Source organism: Cetorhinus maximus, chromosome 10, assembly GCF_964194155.1.
Source record: "Cetorhinus maximus chromosome 10, sCetMax3.hap1.1, whole genome shotgun sequence".
Taxonomy (NCBI): domain Eukaryota; kingdom Metazoa; phylum Chordata; class Chondrichthyes; order Lamniformes; family Cetorhinidae; genus Cetorhinus; species Cetorhinus maximus.
Window position 1 is genome coordinate 173,214 of NC_135888.1, and position 16,400 is coordinate 189,613.

The 16,400-nt window shown below is 44.1% G+C and overlaps 1 protein-coding gene across 1 annotated transcript in view; it reads left to right on the forward strand.

Moving 5' to 3' along the window:
• Window positions 1–6,701: 6,701 nt before the first annotated feature.
• Window positions 6,702–16,400, forward strand: part of rgs3a (regulator of G protein signaling 3a) — a 201,497-nt gene continuing 191,798 nt past the window's right edge. The window contains exons 1-3 of the mRNA XM_078549779.1: window positions 6,702–6,976; window positions 11,279–11,360; window positions 12,996–13,101. Of these exons, the coding sequence (XP_078405905.1) occupies window positions 6,953–6,976; window positions 11,279–11,360; window positions 12,996–13,101 (212 nt within the window). The 5' untranslated portion in view covers window positions 6,702–6,952. The remainder of the gene's footprint in view (window positions 6,977–11,278; window positions 11,361–12,995; window positions 13,102–16,400) is intronic.

The window sequence follows — 16,400 nt, forward strand, 5'->3', positions numbered from 1 at the left end:
CCAGTAAAACGTAGTGGCAGTGGGAGATCAAAATCTACATCCTCTATAAAAAGACTGAAGAAGTCAAGAAAAGGACTGAAAAGAATACCTTGCTCAAGAAGCTGAGAAAACTCACCTGAAAAGCTGCAGAGACAGAAGATCCTGGCAGCAGAAAAAAGGCAGCTCAAGCTAAAGTCTGCACTGGATCCCTATGGAGGCATCTTCAACAAAGTCAAGCTAACAGTCAGAAGCCTGCAGGGTGAGATACAGCCTTTAAGCCAGTCCTGTGAACTATTCATTTTAAAAATCAGTCCGGCAGAAAACTCAGTTACATGTTCGTCACTAATCTGACCCTGGACTTGGAGCCCACTCCACATGACCCCAACTCCGGAGCACAACAAAAGAATAAAAAAAGCCATGGAACACGCAGAACCTCCCATTTAACGAAAGCCCAAGTGCCTCGCAAAATATCGGGCCTCCCGGCCAACAAGACGTCTGCCCTCCCAACCTGGACCTGATCTGCAGCAAGCTGCTGCCGTTCAACTGACCCACAGCCGCGACCTAACCTGTGACCATCTTGCAGCAGCTTCCTCCTCCTGGCTCATCGCTGCCATTCCAAAGTTTGAAGATGTTTTCAAATCTTTTAACCTCTTTTTCGACCTACCATCTAACAAAATGTCGGAAAGCGCCAAATTTAACGGGAGAGACCAGCAGCCTGGGTAGCCTGTCGATTCCTTTATCAATTACCTTTACCGCATGGCAGAAGGTTGCGAATACGGATATCTGAAATCAGAATTCATCTGAGAACTCTTCCTGGAACACTGACATCTCAGTAAATGGTCACTTAACCAATTTAAGGTTAAGTTTCCGATGAAGAACCATTGCTCCAAGGCCACTGGGTCTGAACCACAGGCACCCTACTCTACGTTGCAGGGGGAGTCCAACTCCCAGTAATAGGGATGATACCAGAGCCATTAAGGTACAAGCGACAAACAGATCACAGAAGTTATGTACATCATGCAAAACCAGTCCTTTTCACTCCTCAGTAGTGACACATGCAATAGCTCTTGACCTGCTTCAACCGGTAGAAGATAAGAAGACAGCCACGGTCCCTATGCAGCCAGAAACCCGTCCCCCCGAAAGCCCAATTGCAAAGCAACAACCCAATGTTGTCTTTGTTTGTAACCTCTCTTCCCTGTTCGTGGAGCATGTCTGTACTCCTTTCTGGTCACCGAACTGAACCAAGGGCCAGACCAACCCACAGTGCAGATGGTTACTACAGCACCACCAGTGGAGGTGACACCAGAGCCAGAACAACTTCCAGCAGAGCCTCTGTCTCCACCAGCGACCACAGGATGGTCAACTAAGATGACAACCTACACACAGCCCCAGCAACTACCAGCCAGTGTGATGAAACCACAGAGTCCACTGGAATCAGGTAGCAACCCACAAACACTACTCAACAAAAGTGAGATGCCTCTACACTTTTCTTCCATCCACAGGATGGCACCCCCTGAACCACAGAAGGCTTCAAGATGCTGGAAAAGATGAAAGGAGAAGGGACGCAGCCGACAACCGGGTGGATACTATTGCCGTCCTCCCAGAAAGAAACAACCACCACCCGTTGTACCAAACCACCACCGCAGTAACCCAGCCAACCAGGCCTGGTACAACACTCGCCAATGGAAAAAGTGCACAAAGCCATGTCTGCACCCAGCTCCAACCAACGATCCACAACCAAGATCAGCAGCTCCTAGATCGTACTACTCTCCCGACCAGACAGCAAATGAGACGTGGCAGGGGTACAAGACCTCCAGACTGCCTCAAACCCTGATTTCAAAGACTTGAAAGGTGGGGGGGTGGAGTTGATTGAACTCTGTTAATGCATGCTGTTAATGTTGTAATGTTAATTATGAAGTAGATTAGAATTAGAGTAGTTATAGTTGCAACACAAGCCTTATGATAACACAAGACTTGAATCAAACTGTAAGTAACTATTGTCAGTCTATATCCAAGGGACAAAGATTTGGTGGGGGAGGTGTAGCAGAAGGACCTGGAACATTACATTGCACGGAGAGTGAGCAGGAATCCTGCTTACCCTTCATGTATTGCAAATGTGGCAGCCTGCCGCACCCATGAATGATGGTGGCCCTTAAAGTCATCACTCAGTAATTGTTTTTATGCGTCATTTGAGGGTTGACTGTTGCAGAGCAGCCTCCGTGTATTCCACCTCATACCTCCTCAGAGGAGGACAGTCCAGATGTCTCTGCAGGCGCAGCGTCACTCCTGTCCCTGCACAGATACGCTCACCTTGGTGGGGTGTCAATCACACACTAGCACGGGCTACAATCTGGTGAGCACAGCAGTCATGCAGATGCAGATGAGGGAGGCAGTGACAGGCGAGGCCACTGGCAGGCAGAGGATTGTTGGAGGGCAGCCTCCTGCTGCACCCCTGGTTGATGAAAGGCCTCTGATGAGGGCGACGCTCAACCTGTTGGAGTTACAGAGGCACACAGGAGAACCTGGCAGAGCTGCCTGAGGCTTTGAGTAGACACGATGGAGGAGTCCATCGATGGCATTAGCTCTGCTATGCCTCAGGTAGGTGAACGCATCGCTTCTTCCACAGGGAGGGTGACAAGTTTCATGGAGCAGCAGCCACAGAAGACCACACAGTGGATGCCTGGTGTCAGCATGACTCTGCAGAACATTGCTGGCACCATGAGCTGCAGCACTGGGCCAGCGAGAGGTTGCAGTTACCAGTGACCCTGTCCACCCATCCAGATGCACCACAGCCAAAAGCAGGATAGGCAGTGGCTGCTGCAGGTACTACACCCACCCGATGCCTCAGATTGAGGAGGAACCCAGGCACAAGTGAGTGATGGTGGGAAGGGTGTCATGGGGGAGGGAGTTCAGCAACAAGATAAGGGGGACCGTGGCTTTCAGTGCCCCCACTTCCAGATGCTGGGTCCCTTGATCAGGCACTGAGTGCCTTTGAACAAAGTCCCCCCCCACGAATCCTTGGAACCCTGTTGTGCTCCCTGCATAGCAAGTCTCCTGCCCACCTGTGGGTTAATTTCAGCGGTGGCAGGATGAGGCCTTGTTAAGGAAGCATGTTAAGGGCTTCAATTGATGGGCAGGAAGGCCTTCGATGGGCCTTCCTGCCATGAACTTAATCAGGCTGAAGGTGGGAAGGTGACAGCATCCTACCTTCTGTCCTCTCGCCCGATTAAATGCACCCCCCTCACCAAACTCGCTGTGGGAGAGGGCCACAAGATGCTGTCGATTGCCTCTAAACTACAGACAAGAAATAAAAATTGTTGTGGTTTTTTAAAAATCAACCCAAGTAACTGTTTGCTAGGAGGTGTGTAATTGTATTTTTCAGTCGCTGCTCACTGAAGTTCAAATGATTTCTGCAGCCTTCTTGAATGACACTTTTCTCAGTTGATGCTTGCGCTTCTCTGATTTAGATCACTTTTTTAGATTCAGTTCTTAATGTTCAATTTATTGAATATATGCAATGTTGTGAAGGACACAAAAGGCAAAAGAGACCTGGAAATCTACAAGTATTCATTCAGAAAATCTGCAATCTTAATGGTATTATGAATACTTTAATAACATATTTACAGTTTGGATAGTGTCGGTTGAACAGATTGCACCAGAGCAAATGTAGGTTTGTGCACAGGAACACATTGGTATGTGCAAAGTACTTCTATTTTCAGAACTACAGAACAAAGTTTAAGGATGACCAAAAGCTTTGTTTGTTTATTTCAGGAGCCACCATGAAAAATAATGCAGTAGCAAATGAAAAAAGAGGCATTGAGGATATGCTGCAAGTGAAGGTATGTTTGCATCTCTTGGTGAAAGTTTGTAGTGCTTTCTGAAATTTGAGCTTTAATAGTTGTGAATAAAATCTAAACTTTCACATTATCGGAGTGCTCAAAGGGATAGGCAGGCTCTGGCAGCAACCCAGAAATCTGCCCTCCAACAGATTACTAGAATTGCAGAGGTTTGCCCAAGGGGAGAATGGTGACTGCATGTTGCACAAACCTGCTGTCCTCTCTGAGGATAGGAGCGTTCATGCACCAACAACTGCCACTCGGGTGCCCTTGCTGTTTCCATTCAGTCAGCCAGCCAGCCAAGACTGCTGCCACTCATGCCAAGGTGGTTCAGTTTGAAGCCGGGCCCTAAAATCCCAGAAGCTCTTCCTGCAAGGCCATCTGCAGCATCAGTGAAAGTCAATAGTCTTCGATGGCAGGACTATGGCAGGAAAATGCACGTGTAAGACAGGCACAAAGGGAATGCACAAGGATGAATGGTTCAGTTTTTACATTGGAAGTGTTGTTAGATAAAGTTGTTATGGAAGGATTTTTTTTGTTGATGGCTTTTACATTAAGAGTTTGACTAAGAGGACACTGTGATGGCACTTAGCTAATAGATTGACAGTGACAAGAGGGAATTGTGGAGCAACTGTGATGTTGGGATGATATCTTGGGCAAATTGAGTATCAGAATCACTCATGGGCAGCTCATCTGGAGTGATGGGAGTCCAGGATGTCTCTACCCTTCCTCCTCTTTCTCCTCTTCTCTCTGCACACTGTTTCCCCTCTTTGCTACCTGTGCTTCATTTCCAAATCATTCAGCAGCCCAATAGGGGCTGCAACTTCCAGGACAGAAGCAGACATTTTCCTGACAGGCTTCCAAATTCCTTTGACTTCCTTGTCAAGATCCAACACCATCCCCTTAAAAATCCAAAATGTTTGCAGAAATCCTCCAATAACAATCAACACTACTTCCACTAAGCCTGCAACTGCAAAAGTAAATCAAAATCAGCTCAACTGGAAATTGAATGGTTGTCCCTTTAAATAACGCTTGTTGGGGGTGGGGGTGATTCCTCGTGCAACTGAATGTGTGGGAGTGTTTAAGAGAGGGCATTAACTGGATTTGTGTGATCTAAAATGGCAGGTTGTGTATCAAATCAGCGTTAGAGGCTATATGACATCACAATCTGTTCACCCTGCTGCATCTGGCACACACATGGCGTGTCCCACTAGTGCCCTGTCAGTAAGGGCACACACGTGAGCTGTGTTGGAGGTGGCCGGCAACGTTTCAGTTGCCATTATTTCACTTCAGCATTTTTGTAATGCTGGCAGCAGCTGCACTGTAGATCCCATTTTTGCAGTCTTGGTTTGATCTGAAGGCATAGATGACCTTAATTAAGTGCCATTTGGAATATTGTGCACAGTTTTGCGCAGCCCATGTTAAGGTTATAACAGCAACAGAATAGTGCAGCTCATTTTTACTGGAATTATTTAATGGGATGAGAGGCTATAGACATGAGGAGAGACCTGAGTTCGAACTTTTTTTCGCCAGAATTGAGAAGGTTAAAGGATGATCTGATTGAGGTTTTCAAGTTTGTGAAAAGGTTACAATAGTGTTTAATGGCTTCCATTGGTCACTGAGATTTCAAACAAGGGCACCACTTGTAAAATAGCCACAAAAAAATTAAAGGAGAGGTTAGAAAAAATATCTTTACTCGAAGAGTTGTTAGAAGTCTGCTACAAACTTGGAGCATTTCTTAAATTCTTTAATAAGAGAAATAGGTAGTTAATTTAAAAGAAAAGCACAGAGCGGAGCAGTAGGATGAGATTAGACTAATACCATTGAAGACATGATGTGCTAAATGGTTTCTTTCTGCACTGCTCATATAAATATACAGACTAAAATTATGATTTTAAAAATGTTCCTCTGTTTTCTTTGTGGCATACATGTTTCATACTGGAGATGGGGAAAGTTTATGTTGCATAAATATTGAAGTCTTTTTTATGAAAGGCCCCCAAAGCATTTTTTATTAATGGTTGTTATGCTAAGAAAAATGTTTTGCTTGTGATTAATGTGTTAGACAAAGATGGGAAATAATAAAGTAAACATTGAAGTTGAAATAGGAAGCTCGACTCAACAGTGTTTACACTTTGTCCGTGCATAAGAATTAAATTCTCTTGTGCAATGTTTTTTGCACTCTGGATCTTTTATAATATTCACTTAGGGAATTTTACTTTAAAAAGTTACTGAAAATATTAATTATTTTAATTATTGTTTAACCTGCTGTTGCTGGTAACTAGTGCCACAAAGCATTTTGTACTTTTAGCTTTTTCTTGCTTGATCCTTAATTATACGGATGAATCATGAAATAGCATCGAGTCATGGACTTGGAGGAAGTAGAGGAAACATAATTGGATAGGTTTTTAAGTGCATTAGAATTTTAATTGTTTTACTGACTACCAACGTAAAAACAGCTTTCTTCCGCTTAATTTGCATGTACCTTTTTGCCCAAAGTTTAAACAAATTCTGCTAATCATTAGTGACACTGTACCTAGTGCAGAATCAGTTTCTGTGTAATCCTTGGTTAATTTTTTACTGCTAACCAATGCCTGTTATTGCCCTATGTTATTGGGAACACTGTAATAAATATTTCTCACCAGTATGTAAACACGTTGCAAGGAGCAGACTGCAAAGATTAGGAGGAACCAAGGGTATACTCAGTACTTCATAGGAACCAGCTAGACATAAAAGTAAGTTTATTTCTTACTGAGTGAAATTTTCAGGAAACCTGGCTTATCGTTCAGAGGCATGCAGTAGAGCCAGAGGTTTGGGAGGTGAAAGGTTGCTTCCTGCGATTCTTCTAAATCTGAGTTCCCATGGGTGGTTATGCCAACTAAATTACAGCTCACTCTGAAACATTTAAGCCAGTGACACACAGCTTCAGGAGATTTGTTCTGTGTCCAACAGTTCATTGTACATGCGAAGCAATGAATTTATTTAATGAAATACACAAGGTGTGTTTAGATCTTTGAAGGAGCTGAGTCTCTAAAAGTAGACAACTCTGCGAACTGGGGTGGTGGTTCTAGAAAAATATAAATTGCAGCATAAACGGAGATTGTTCAGCCCATTGCAGGAAGAACCATTGAGATTCAACAATGCTCCAAGCAATTGGGCAACAGGTACAGCGTTTATGAACTTAGTAATGTGTACAGTAGGTTAATTCATTTTTTTGAAGAAATGTTTATGAATTTTGTTCACTTCGTAGTATTCTTAATTAAAGTAAGTGAGTTTGGATTTTTATGCCTTTTACTATCTTTTAATTTTTCTTGTCAAATTTGTTGTGCATTTATGTAAAATATGTAATTATCTTCAAAATAGAAATAATTTGATTATTTTTCAGCTCTGGTTTAAATCTTGTGGAATATTTTGAAGTATGGAATTTCTTTTAAAGTATTAGAAAGTTGCATTGAAACTATAATTTATGTTTGTAGAAAGTGATAATGTTTTTATACTTTGGGGAAATTTCAGACTTTCAAAGGTCATAGATACAAAATATTGGTCAGTAAAATATAAAGTCGAGATAATCGGAATTGATGTAAAGTTTGGGATTTCATGACTCGTACATGGTATATATAAAATGAGTTACTTTATAAAGTCAGTTTTTATCTTGTGATTTATAAGCCAGTTTGTTAGCTTCTAAAATCTAAAATCCAACCTGGACATTTCAACGTGATTGATCAGGCCATACTAGATTAGCTGCACTATAATAAGTGAGCAACTGGTCATGGCAGAGGAGAAGGAACCTTCATGATTTATGTACTGCCTCAGATGATTATGCTGGGGATCTGGATCTTATCAAACCTTTTTATAATAAGAAGGGTGCTTTCTAAGTGGCAAGTATTGGTACAGTTACTGGTTTACCAGCAGTTTGTGAGTGCCAAGCATTGTACTGCAGGTATCACCTTGGGTGGTTGACTCCATTAGCCACGTGCACAGACCAGCATGGCAATTTTTCAACAGTACAGTCCACCAGTGAACATTGACAACTACAGGGAGATTTGGACTGGATCCCTCCAGGTCATAGGCCTTAAGAGTAGTCGGCGCTTCTTGTATTAATGCTCAGGCTGTAGAGACTTGGAGTTTCAGAGTGACAGAGGCAATCTGTTCTGCTTCCATTGATCTCCTGGATTCCATTAAGACTATTGTGATGCTGTCCAGTGATCATAGTAAAGAAGCCTCCGGCAGCAGGGGAACTGTTAATGATGCTGTCTCTCGGTGCTTAATCTCAAGAGGCTGCAATCTACAAACTGCAATGAGTTATTTCATGTCCTTCTGCCACTGAGGTGTCCCTGGATGAAGTATATGACTAGGTTTAACATCACACAAGTCAAAGACTGACACTGAGAAATAATGGGAACAAACTCAAATACAACAGGGGGATTTTAAAAGCAGTTAACAGGAGGAGCTCTGTTTCCAACTATATTTGGGCTGATTCCTAATTTTAATGCTACTGTTTCTGGTCATCAACAAAGTGCCTACCAGGCTTAAACAGGAGCCTCGTTATCAAATGCATAACATAAGTGGGACACAAATGATTTTTAACTCAGTCCTAAATGGACACCTGGCAAGGTAAGGCCATCAAAAAGCCACTGAGGCTCACTCATTTGAGTTTAAAAGTTTATCATTTGTAGGGCTACAAGGTGCAGGACTTTTGTTTCTGCAGCCCCAAGCTTTCTCACCTTCCCTAGCAGTGAAAGCTGTGTAACCCCGCTCCTCTCTCTCTTAGTTTGTTGCCAACAGCTTTTTCTTAGTGCTGACTGGTGGCTCCCAGTGACCATGTGATGGAAATGAGGATCTGCCAGCCTCATGTTGGCTGGCAGCTCTTGACAGATGTGACATCCTTCACTGGGGCCCTGAATCCAGAGAAGACCTGCCAGTGGCCACTCAAGTTCCTGCAGGGCACTTAATACCATCAGGCCCTCCCACATGGAATTGTCGGGGGTTCCCCGCCAATTTTCTGACTAGTGGCTGAGACCCCCATCAGGCTGATGTGCCTGTGGAATAGTTTGGCTGTGCTTCAGTTTGCTACATACAGTGTGATGGCCCATGTTTTTGGAGGAAAAGACCTATATTTTATGGTGGGGTGATGGTCCCTTTAAGAACAAGGTTTCTCTAGGAGATGATATTTGGTAAAGCACCTGGCTTTCCAGTAACTGATCATATGACCAAGCTTCCTGGGAGATGAATAGTAAAATAGCAAAGGATCAACAGGAAGTTAATTGTAGATGTGAGTAGATTATGGGTGTGGCTCTACTCTCAAGCAGGGTTTTAGCTTTGAACAAGCTTATTGCAGGACACATCTCTTTCAAGCTCCGTTTATTTGAAACTCTGTGTGCTGGCTAAAAGAGTTTAAATCCATTGTTAACTGAAGGACTCCTAACAGTAAGTTGGACTTCTGAGATAGTCAAACTGACAAATGGGAGGGAGTGAGTTTTAGATGCAAGACTCTGTAGTTAAAGAATATTAGAACCAGGAGAATTCTGATCTGAGGTGGCTGTGCTTAATACGTTAACAATGCCTGTGTTGAATGGAGAGTCTAAAATCGTGGGATGGTTGGAAGAGATTTGAAGTGTAGGGATGTTGGCAGTCAGGTGCAGAGGAGAGTAAGTTGATTTTCATAACATCCCTTTGCTACTACCTCTATACTTCCTACTCTAAAGTGCACAGATATGGGATGATTCCTTCAGGGAAATTGGCATTTTGATGGCTGTTGAGGTGTCAGTGGGGAGGTGTAGTAAGCTGCAACAGAAAAACAGAAAAAATGGTTAAGAAATGATGCAGAAAATTCTCTCTCAGGGCTTTTGGAATTAACGGCAGTTTACAACTTAGTCCCTAGCAGGTAATTGTTGGGTAAAAGACTCTGGGCAGTGTTTTCTGCTCCTGTTGGCAGTGGCCGTGTTTGGTGGCATGAACGGACAATATGGCCAGAAGGCCAAAAATCGGTTTTACGCCATTGTGAACACTGGCTTGCGATTGTCGGCTCTAGCCATCAATGGCAGACCGCGTTTCCCAACGCCGCATAACAGGAAACTAATTTCAATACTTTAGCATCTCATTATAAGCTCTGCTCACCAGAATCATCTGTTGGGCACTACGCTGACGTGTTTCACAACTGTACATAAGCAATGTGCACCTGGCGAGCTGCACTTCACTCGGGACTTCAAGGTTTGTTTACCTACCTTGCTTCGGGCAACTCTCACAGTCATCAGCCCCAGGCTTCAGAGGCAGCACCACATCACTTCTAGGAGGGCTCATGGGCAGGTCATGGGGGCGCATGTTGATCTGTACAAGTGACCTCAAGATGGTGAGGTCTGAGAAGGCAGTCTCCAGAGTGGATGAGGCCAGATGGAGATGTGAGGGTGTGTGTGTGGGAGTGAGAGGTGATGTCCCTTGTGTTGGCAGTGAGTGAGATGCCAGTGAATGTGTGATGGCCTTGTGAGTGTGTGAGTTTAGAGTGATGAGATGGTTGACTTACTCTGGCAGCATGGATAAGATCATTCATCCTCTTTCTGTGCTGGATGGCCAACCTCTTCTGTGCAGTATTGGCGCTGATCACCACTGCCACTGCCTCCCCAGCTGAAATGGTGAGATGGATAGACCTCCTGCGGCCAGAGTGAGGGTGGAGGACATCACCTGGAGGTGGGCCTCCAAAAGGCATTCCAGTGATGGGTCACTGAACTCTTCCTGACATTCAGGACCATGTCTTCACTGGAGCAGTCCTGGGCTGCAAGCATTGAGAACTGTGTGTGCAGCTGCACTTTATATATGGTACCTGGAGTAAGGAAACAGATAACGGCGTGGTGGGTGATTCAGAGCCAGCCTGCTAGTGAGATAGCATGTTTCCTGTGGGTGCATAATTAATAAGGCGGGAAGTGAACGATACAGCATGAAAACCCGCCATTGCGGCTGGCGGGTAAAACATCGTTTTTCACCCCTGATACCACACACACTGCAATCCTGGGATGATGCAGCCCTCCGTGTTCAATGTGCATGAATGTTAGTAAATGTGGAAATCAAATGCTGTAATCAGGACTCCATTAAGATATTTAAATCAAATTACTACTGTTTTATAACATCATTTTGATTGCCCTACTCTCTCTCTCCAAAAAGCACTGATAGATTCCCATAGGAAAACTAGCACTATAACAGCTTTCTTTTTTCCCGCTTCTTTCCTATTCATAGCCCAGCCAGAAATATGCATTATCCTTTTTTCTAGCCAGTACTACCCACTTTAAGCTTGAAAATCAAACTAATCTATTCCTATATTTATTGATAATGTTGCAATTGATCAGCAAAATGGTTATATTATACAGCTGCTATTAGCTTTACTAATACGTCTTTTGTTAAAAAACATTATCAGTGCATGATTTTTTGAAAATTCTTCAATTTTATATTACTCGTTTCTTTGTGGTCTGTTTCAGGTTACAATCCCACGAGGCAAAGATGGCTTTGGCTTCACAATTTGCTGTGATGCTCCTGTTCGTGTGCAAGCAGTGGACCCAGGCAAGTTAGTTAAAGTTTGGTGGTGGTTTAGACAAAATGAAAAATGTACATTTCATAGACTCATAGACGCCTACAGCACAGAAGGAGGCCATTCTGCCCATCGTGTCCGCACAGCTCTGACTGCACTAATCCCATTTTCCAGCGCTTGGCCCATAACCCTGGAGGCTATGGCAACACAAGTGAATATCTAAATATTTCTTAAATGTTACGAGAGCGCCTGACTCAATCACTCTTTCAGGCAGTGAGCTCCAGACTCCTATCACCCTCTGGGTGAAAAACATTCTCCTCAACTACCCTCTTAGCCTTCTACCTCTTACCTTAAATCTATGCTCCCTTGTTAATGACCCCTCTACTAATGGAAAAAGTGCCTTCCTATCCACCCTATCTATGCCCCTCATAATCTTATACACCTCTATCAGGTCCCCTCTCAACCTTCGTTGCCTCAAGGAAAACAACACCAGCCTATCCAATCTTTCCTCATAGCTCAGACCCTCCAGCCCAGGCAGCATCCTGGTGAATCTCCTCTGCACCCCCTCCAGTGCAATCACATCCTTCCTATAATGTGGTGACCAGAACTGCACGCAGTACTCCAGTTGTAGCCTAACCAGCGTTTTATACAGTTCCAGCATAACCTCCCTGCTCCTGTACTCTATGCCTCGGCTAATAAAGGCAAGTATCCCATATGCCTTCTTAACCACCTTACCTATATGCCCTGCTACCTTCAGGTATCTATGGGTATGCACACCAAGGTCCCTCTGATCTTCAGTACTTTCCTATCATTCATAGTGTAATCCCTTGCCTTGTTAGCCCTCTCCAAGTGCATTACCTCACACTTTTCTGGGTTGAATTCCATTTGCCAATGCTCTGCCCACCTGACCATGTCCTGAAATGTGCTATCCACGAACATCTCAGCCTCATGAACGCACTGTAGTGCCCCCAGCTGCCGCTTGAGCTCCAAAACCCAGATTTCTCACGGGACTGAGCTCCCAAGACATATCTTAATTAAATAGAATGTGGACCCTTTCTTTTATTTTACCCTTACTCTACTTGAATATAGATTAGATGCTAGATCCTCTAGATAGACTAGATCCTCTAGGTGCTGCTGTCTACCTTTCCCAGGGTCCTCCTTATGCACCCTCCTCTAGGTCACCTTTTCAGTTAATCACCTGAATATGCTGTGTAGGCATTGCTTTTAAGATAAGATCACTGCTGTATCAGTGATTGCTTGGTATCTTCTGGTTTAAATACAGATACTTTGTCCATGTCAGAAGGGGTTTTAAATCATTTCAAATGTGACACTATTATAAAGTACTGATCTTGTTTTGCGTATTATTCTGTGTTAATTCACGAGCATAATTATGGAAATCAGGCCAACCTCAAAACTGTTTTATATATATTGGGAACTTGCAGATATGCCTGAATTTATTTAAGATTGAGTATTCCCTTTTAATAAAAGATTTTACTTTGGCAGTGCCTTTCCATATTTCTGATTTCTTTTTGTTCAGTACTTGTTTCTAAACTTCCAACTAAAAGATTTTTTTCAGTTTACTCTTGAAATGCCACATGGAGGTGAAATTGCTGGAATATCTGTTCAGTCCACGTTTTTAAGTATTGCAGTTTTGTTGATTTTTTTAGGTGGCCCAGCTGATCAAGCAGGGTTGCAATCGTTAGATACCCTATTACAGCTGAATGGACAGCATGTGGAACAGTGGAAATGTGTGGAGCTGGCTCATGCTATAAGGTAAAACCTTTTCAGTAAAGTAGGATGGCAGTGTTCTAAATCGAGTACACAGATCATTTGTCAATTAAAAACCAAATGCATCTTACTGGCTTTAGCTTACAACTACAACAGCAATCACTTGGATTTGTATAGTGCCTTTAATGTAACTAAGATGTTCCAAGGTGCTTGACAAATGTCATCGAACAAAAATTTGACACCAAGCCACATAAGGGTATATTAGGCTAGGTGACCAAAAGCATGCTCAAAGAGTTCTTCGTGGGAGGAGTGTGGAGGGCTGGCAGTAAAACTGGATGAGAGCATAGATTTTGGGCGGGCAAGGCCATAGGTTGGTTTGAATACAAGGACAAGAATTTTTAAATTGTGACGTTACTTAACTGGGAACCAATGTAGAACAGTGAAAACAGGAGATATGGGTCAGAGGCACTTGGTATGATTTAGGACACAGACAGCAGAGCTTGAGTTTGGAATGACCTCAACTTTGCAGAGAGTAGAACTAAAAAGGCCAATCAGGAGTGCATTGGAATAGTCAGGCCTGGAGGTAACAAAGGCGTGGACGATAGTTTCAACAGCAGAAAAGCTGAGCAAGGGTGGAGGGAAGATGTTACAAAGGTACAAATAGGTGGTCTTAGTGATGGTGTGTGGTAGCAACCTGATTCTCAGTGTCAAATATGATGCTAAGGATGTGAATGGTCTGATTCAACCACAGACAGTTTCAAGGAGAAAGATGTAGTTGGTGGGAAGGGAACAGTTTGTGACTGGGTAATTATTTTGAGTGAATTATAATCAGGCTGAAAATGGTAATTCCTTATTTTAAATTTCCATATCTAGAATATTACACTTTATTATACCAACACTAAAGCCAGTCATAAAAATAATCCAACTACTTATTTCCATCGGTGTCTGATATTCAACATGACTAATTAAGAATCATCCTTGTCTTGGGGGCTCATTTTTCCATCCCATTGTTTGGATGAGGTTTATCCCTGGTACGTACAGTTTTAAGAGGTGGAAGACTGTTGAACTCCCATTGAGGACACTTCAGATGGCCATGGTAGGCAATCCTGAGCAGCTCTCAACACTTGAGGGCCCTGCTGTAGACTTCATGGACTGAGACAGTCTGACCCAGCCAAGCTTGTGGCACTGTTGAAATGGTGGCAAGGGAGCAAGCATGCACTTCTTCTGAGAGGATAGTAGGCACCTCTCCCACAGAACCAAGACTACTCTACTGGGACTGCACCTCAACACACCTGCTGTTTGCAATAACAATGTGCAGGAATGATGTGACACTCTGGGAGCCCCTGTTAGCACTGCCCCCAGAAGCTGGGTGGCTGGCATCTGATCTACCATGGCTGCAGCTGGCTTTCACAGGGTCAATGATGTGCAGGTGGACTCGACCTCGATCAGTTGCAACCTCCCGTCACAAGTTGTGGACAATCTTCTCCTGAGAAGTGGTTAATGACAGATCCCTGGCCTTGCAGGATTTATATAGGTGGTGAAAGTGTGCAAGTAGGAGAAGAAGAGGTTGGAGTGAAGTGTAGTGCAGTGATCGGGGGGAGAGTGAATGCAAGAAGGGGAGGTGAATATTGTAAGTTGTGAGCCTGCAGGTGGTGGAGATAAGAGCAGAGAATGAGAGAGATGATGGCTCCTTACTTTGATAATTTTGATGAGGCCATTAAACTTTTTTAGATTTTGTAACCATGTCCTGGAAGCTAATCTCTTAGCATTAACCTCCTATGCACCCTCATCCCACTGGACGTAGTGATGTTGCCTGGAGGGCTCTCTGCTCTCTGTGGGAACAGGATGTTCCTCGTCTTGGCCTCTGCTTGGTCTAAAGTGGCATTGGAGAAGCTGCGGACCTGATCAGCAGGTTCTGCATCCATTTGTTTCTTCAGGTACATCCAACATGTCAGTGTGATGCATCTAGTATGCGGGTGAATAGAGTTAGCATGTTTTCCGTTTCTGTGTGCTAGTTTGCTTCTCATTTACAGTCCACACTGCCGGCTCACAGCAATGCAAAAAAAAGAGCCAAAGGTGTAAGTCCCTCCCTGTCAGCACACAGTCCCTCCATCCTCAGCTGTGACACACAGAAACTTGGGCCCTTGTGACCCCAGGCTAAAGCTTCAGAGGAACTCTGAGGAGGTTTGGCCACCAGACATGCAGTGTGCAGATCCACTGGCATGTGGACACACCCTGGCACTCAAAACTCCCATCTATGGGCAATTAGCTCCACTGCCTTGTGGATACCTTGGGGAAACTGAAGGCTAAGGGAGTAAACCCTCACAAAAAATTTGGAGTGGAGCCCAAAGGTGGACTGATGTTTAAATATGTTATCTTTCCAGGACCTCCTGCAACCAAGCCAATGCCAAACATAATGCTTTGCATTCCTTTAGACTCAGTCGGGGAGGTTGAGAGGGGGACCTCGACATTTGGGCAGCTCAGGGTCTTCATAAATTTTGCCTAGGCCCGCGTCCCGGCGAGGATGCTCCAATTTCACTGCAGAGCATCAACATGGAAGACAGCAGTTACGAGTAATAAGCCCAACTCAGTTGGCACAGAGAACAGGTGCTACAAGCTGCCTCCAACATAGGGTGGGACCATCGTGTCCCACTGGTCAGCCACAGCCCAACTTCAAGTTGGGTAACCTCCAACTAGTAAGGTGCTGACTTGCCATGGTCCATCTTCTTCAATGGGCTCTCGGAGCTTAGAGTCTCTACTCAACAGTGGATGGAATCCATTGCACCAGGCAAACAAACAAAAAGAAAGGAGATGTCAATTCTTCGATTGGCAAGCTGGAAGGTCAGGACCACAGGTGTAGGATTGACAAATGACTTGCAGTTGGTTAACCCTGCGCAAGGCAGCCATGATCAACATGAAACATAATAGGTTGAACATGAACATGGCAACTCTGGTTTCTTGTGGAGAAGCTGAGAGTGGATCACTGAAAATAAAACATTACACATTCATCTGGTAGGGAAAGAGCTCAGAGGAAACACGTGAGCAAGGTGCAGGCTTCTCTGTAACTCGCTGCTCTCAGTGATAGAACTCCCCACAAATGGTTCCGAATGTGTTTTCTCCATCCGCTTCACAACTCAAAGCTACTTAAGCTCATCATTATCTATGCTGCATGGAGCTGTGCTCCACTACAAAGGCAAAAGACCTGTTCTATGAAGAGCTTGAAACTGCTATCAGCAGCATCCCTAAGTCAGAACTGGGGAGTTTCAGCGCAAGGGTTGACACAGAGCATGAGGCATGGCCTGGGAAAGATAAATGAGAATGGACAGAGGCTACTTGAGCTTTGC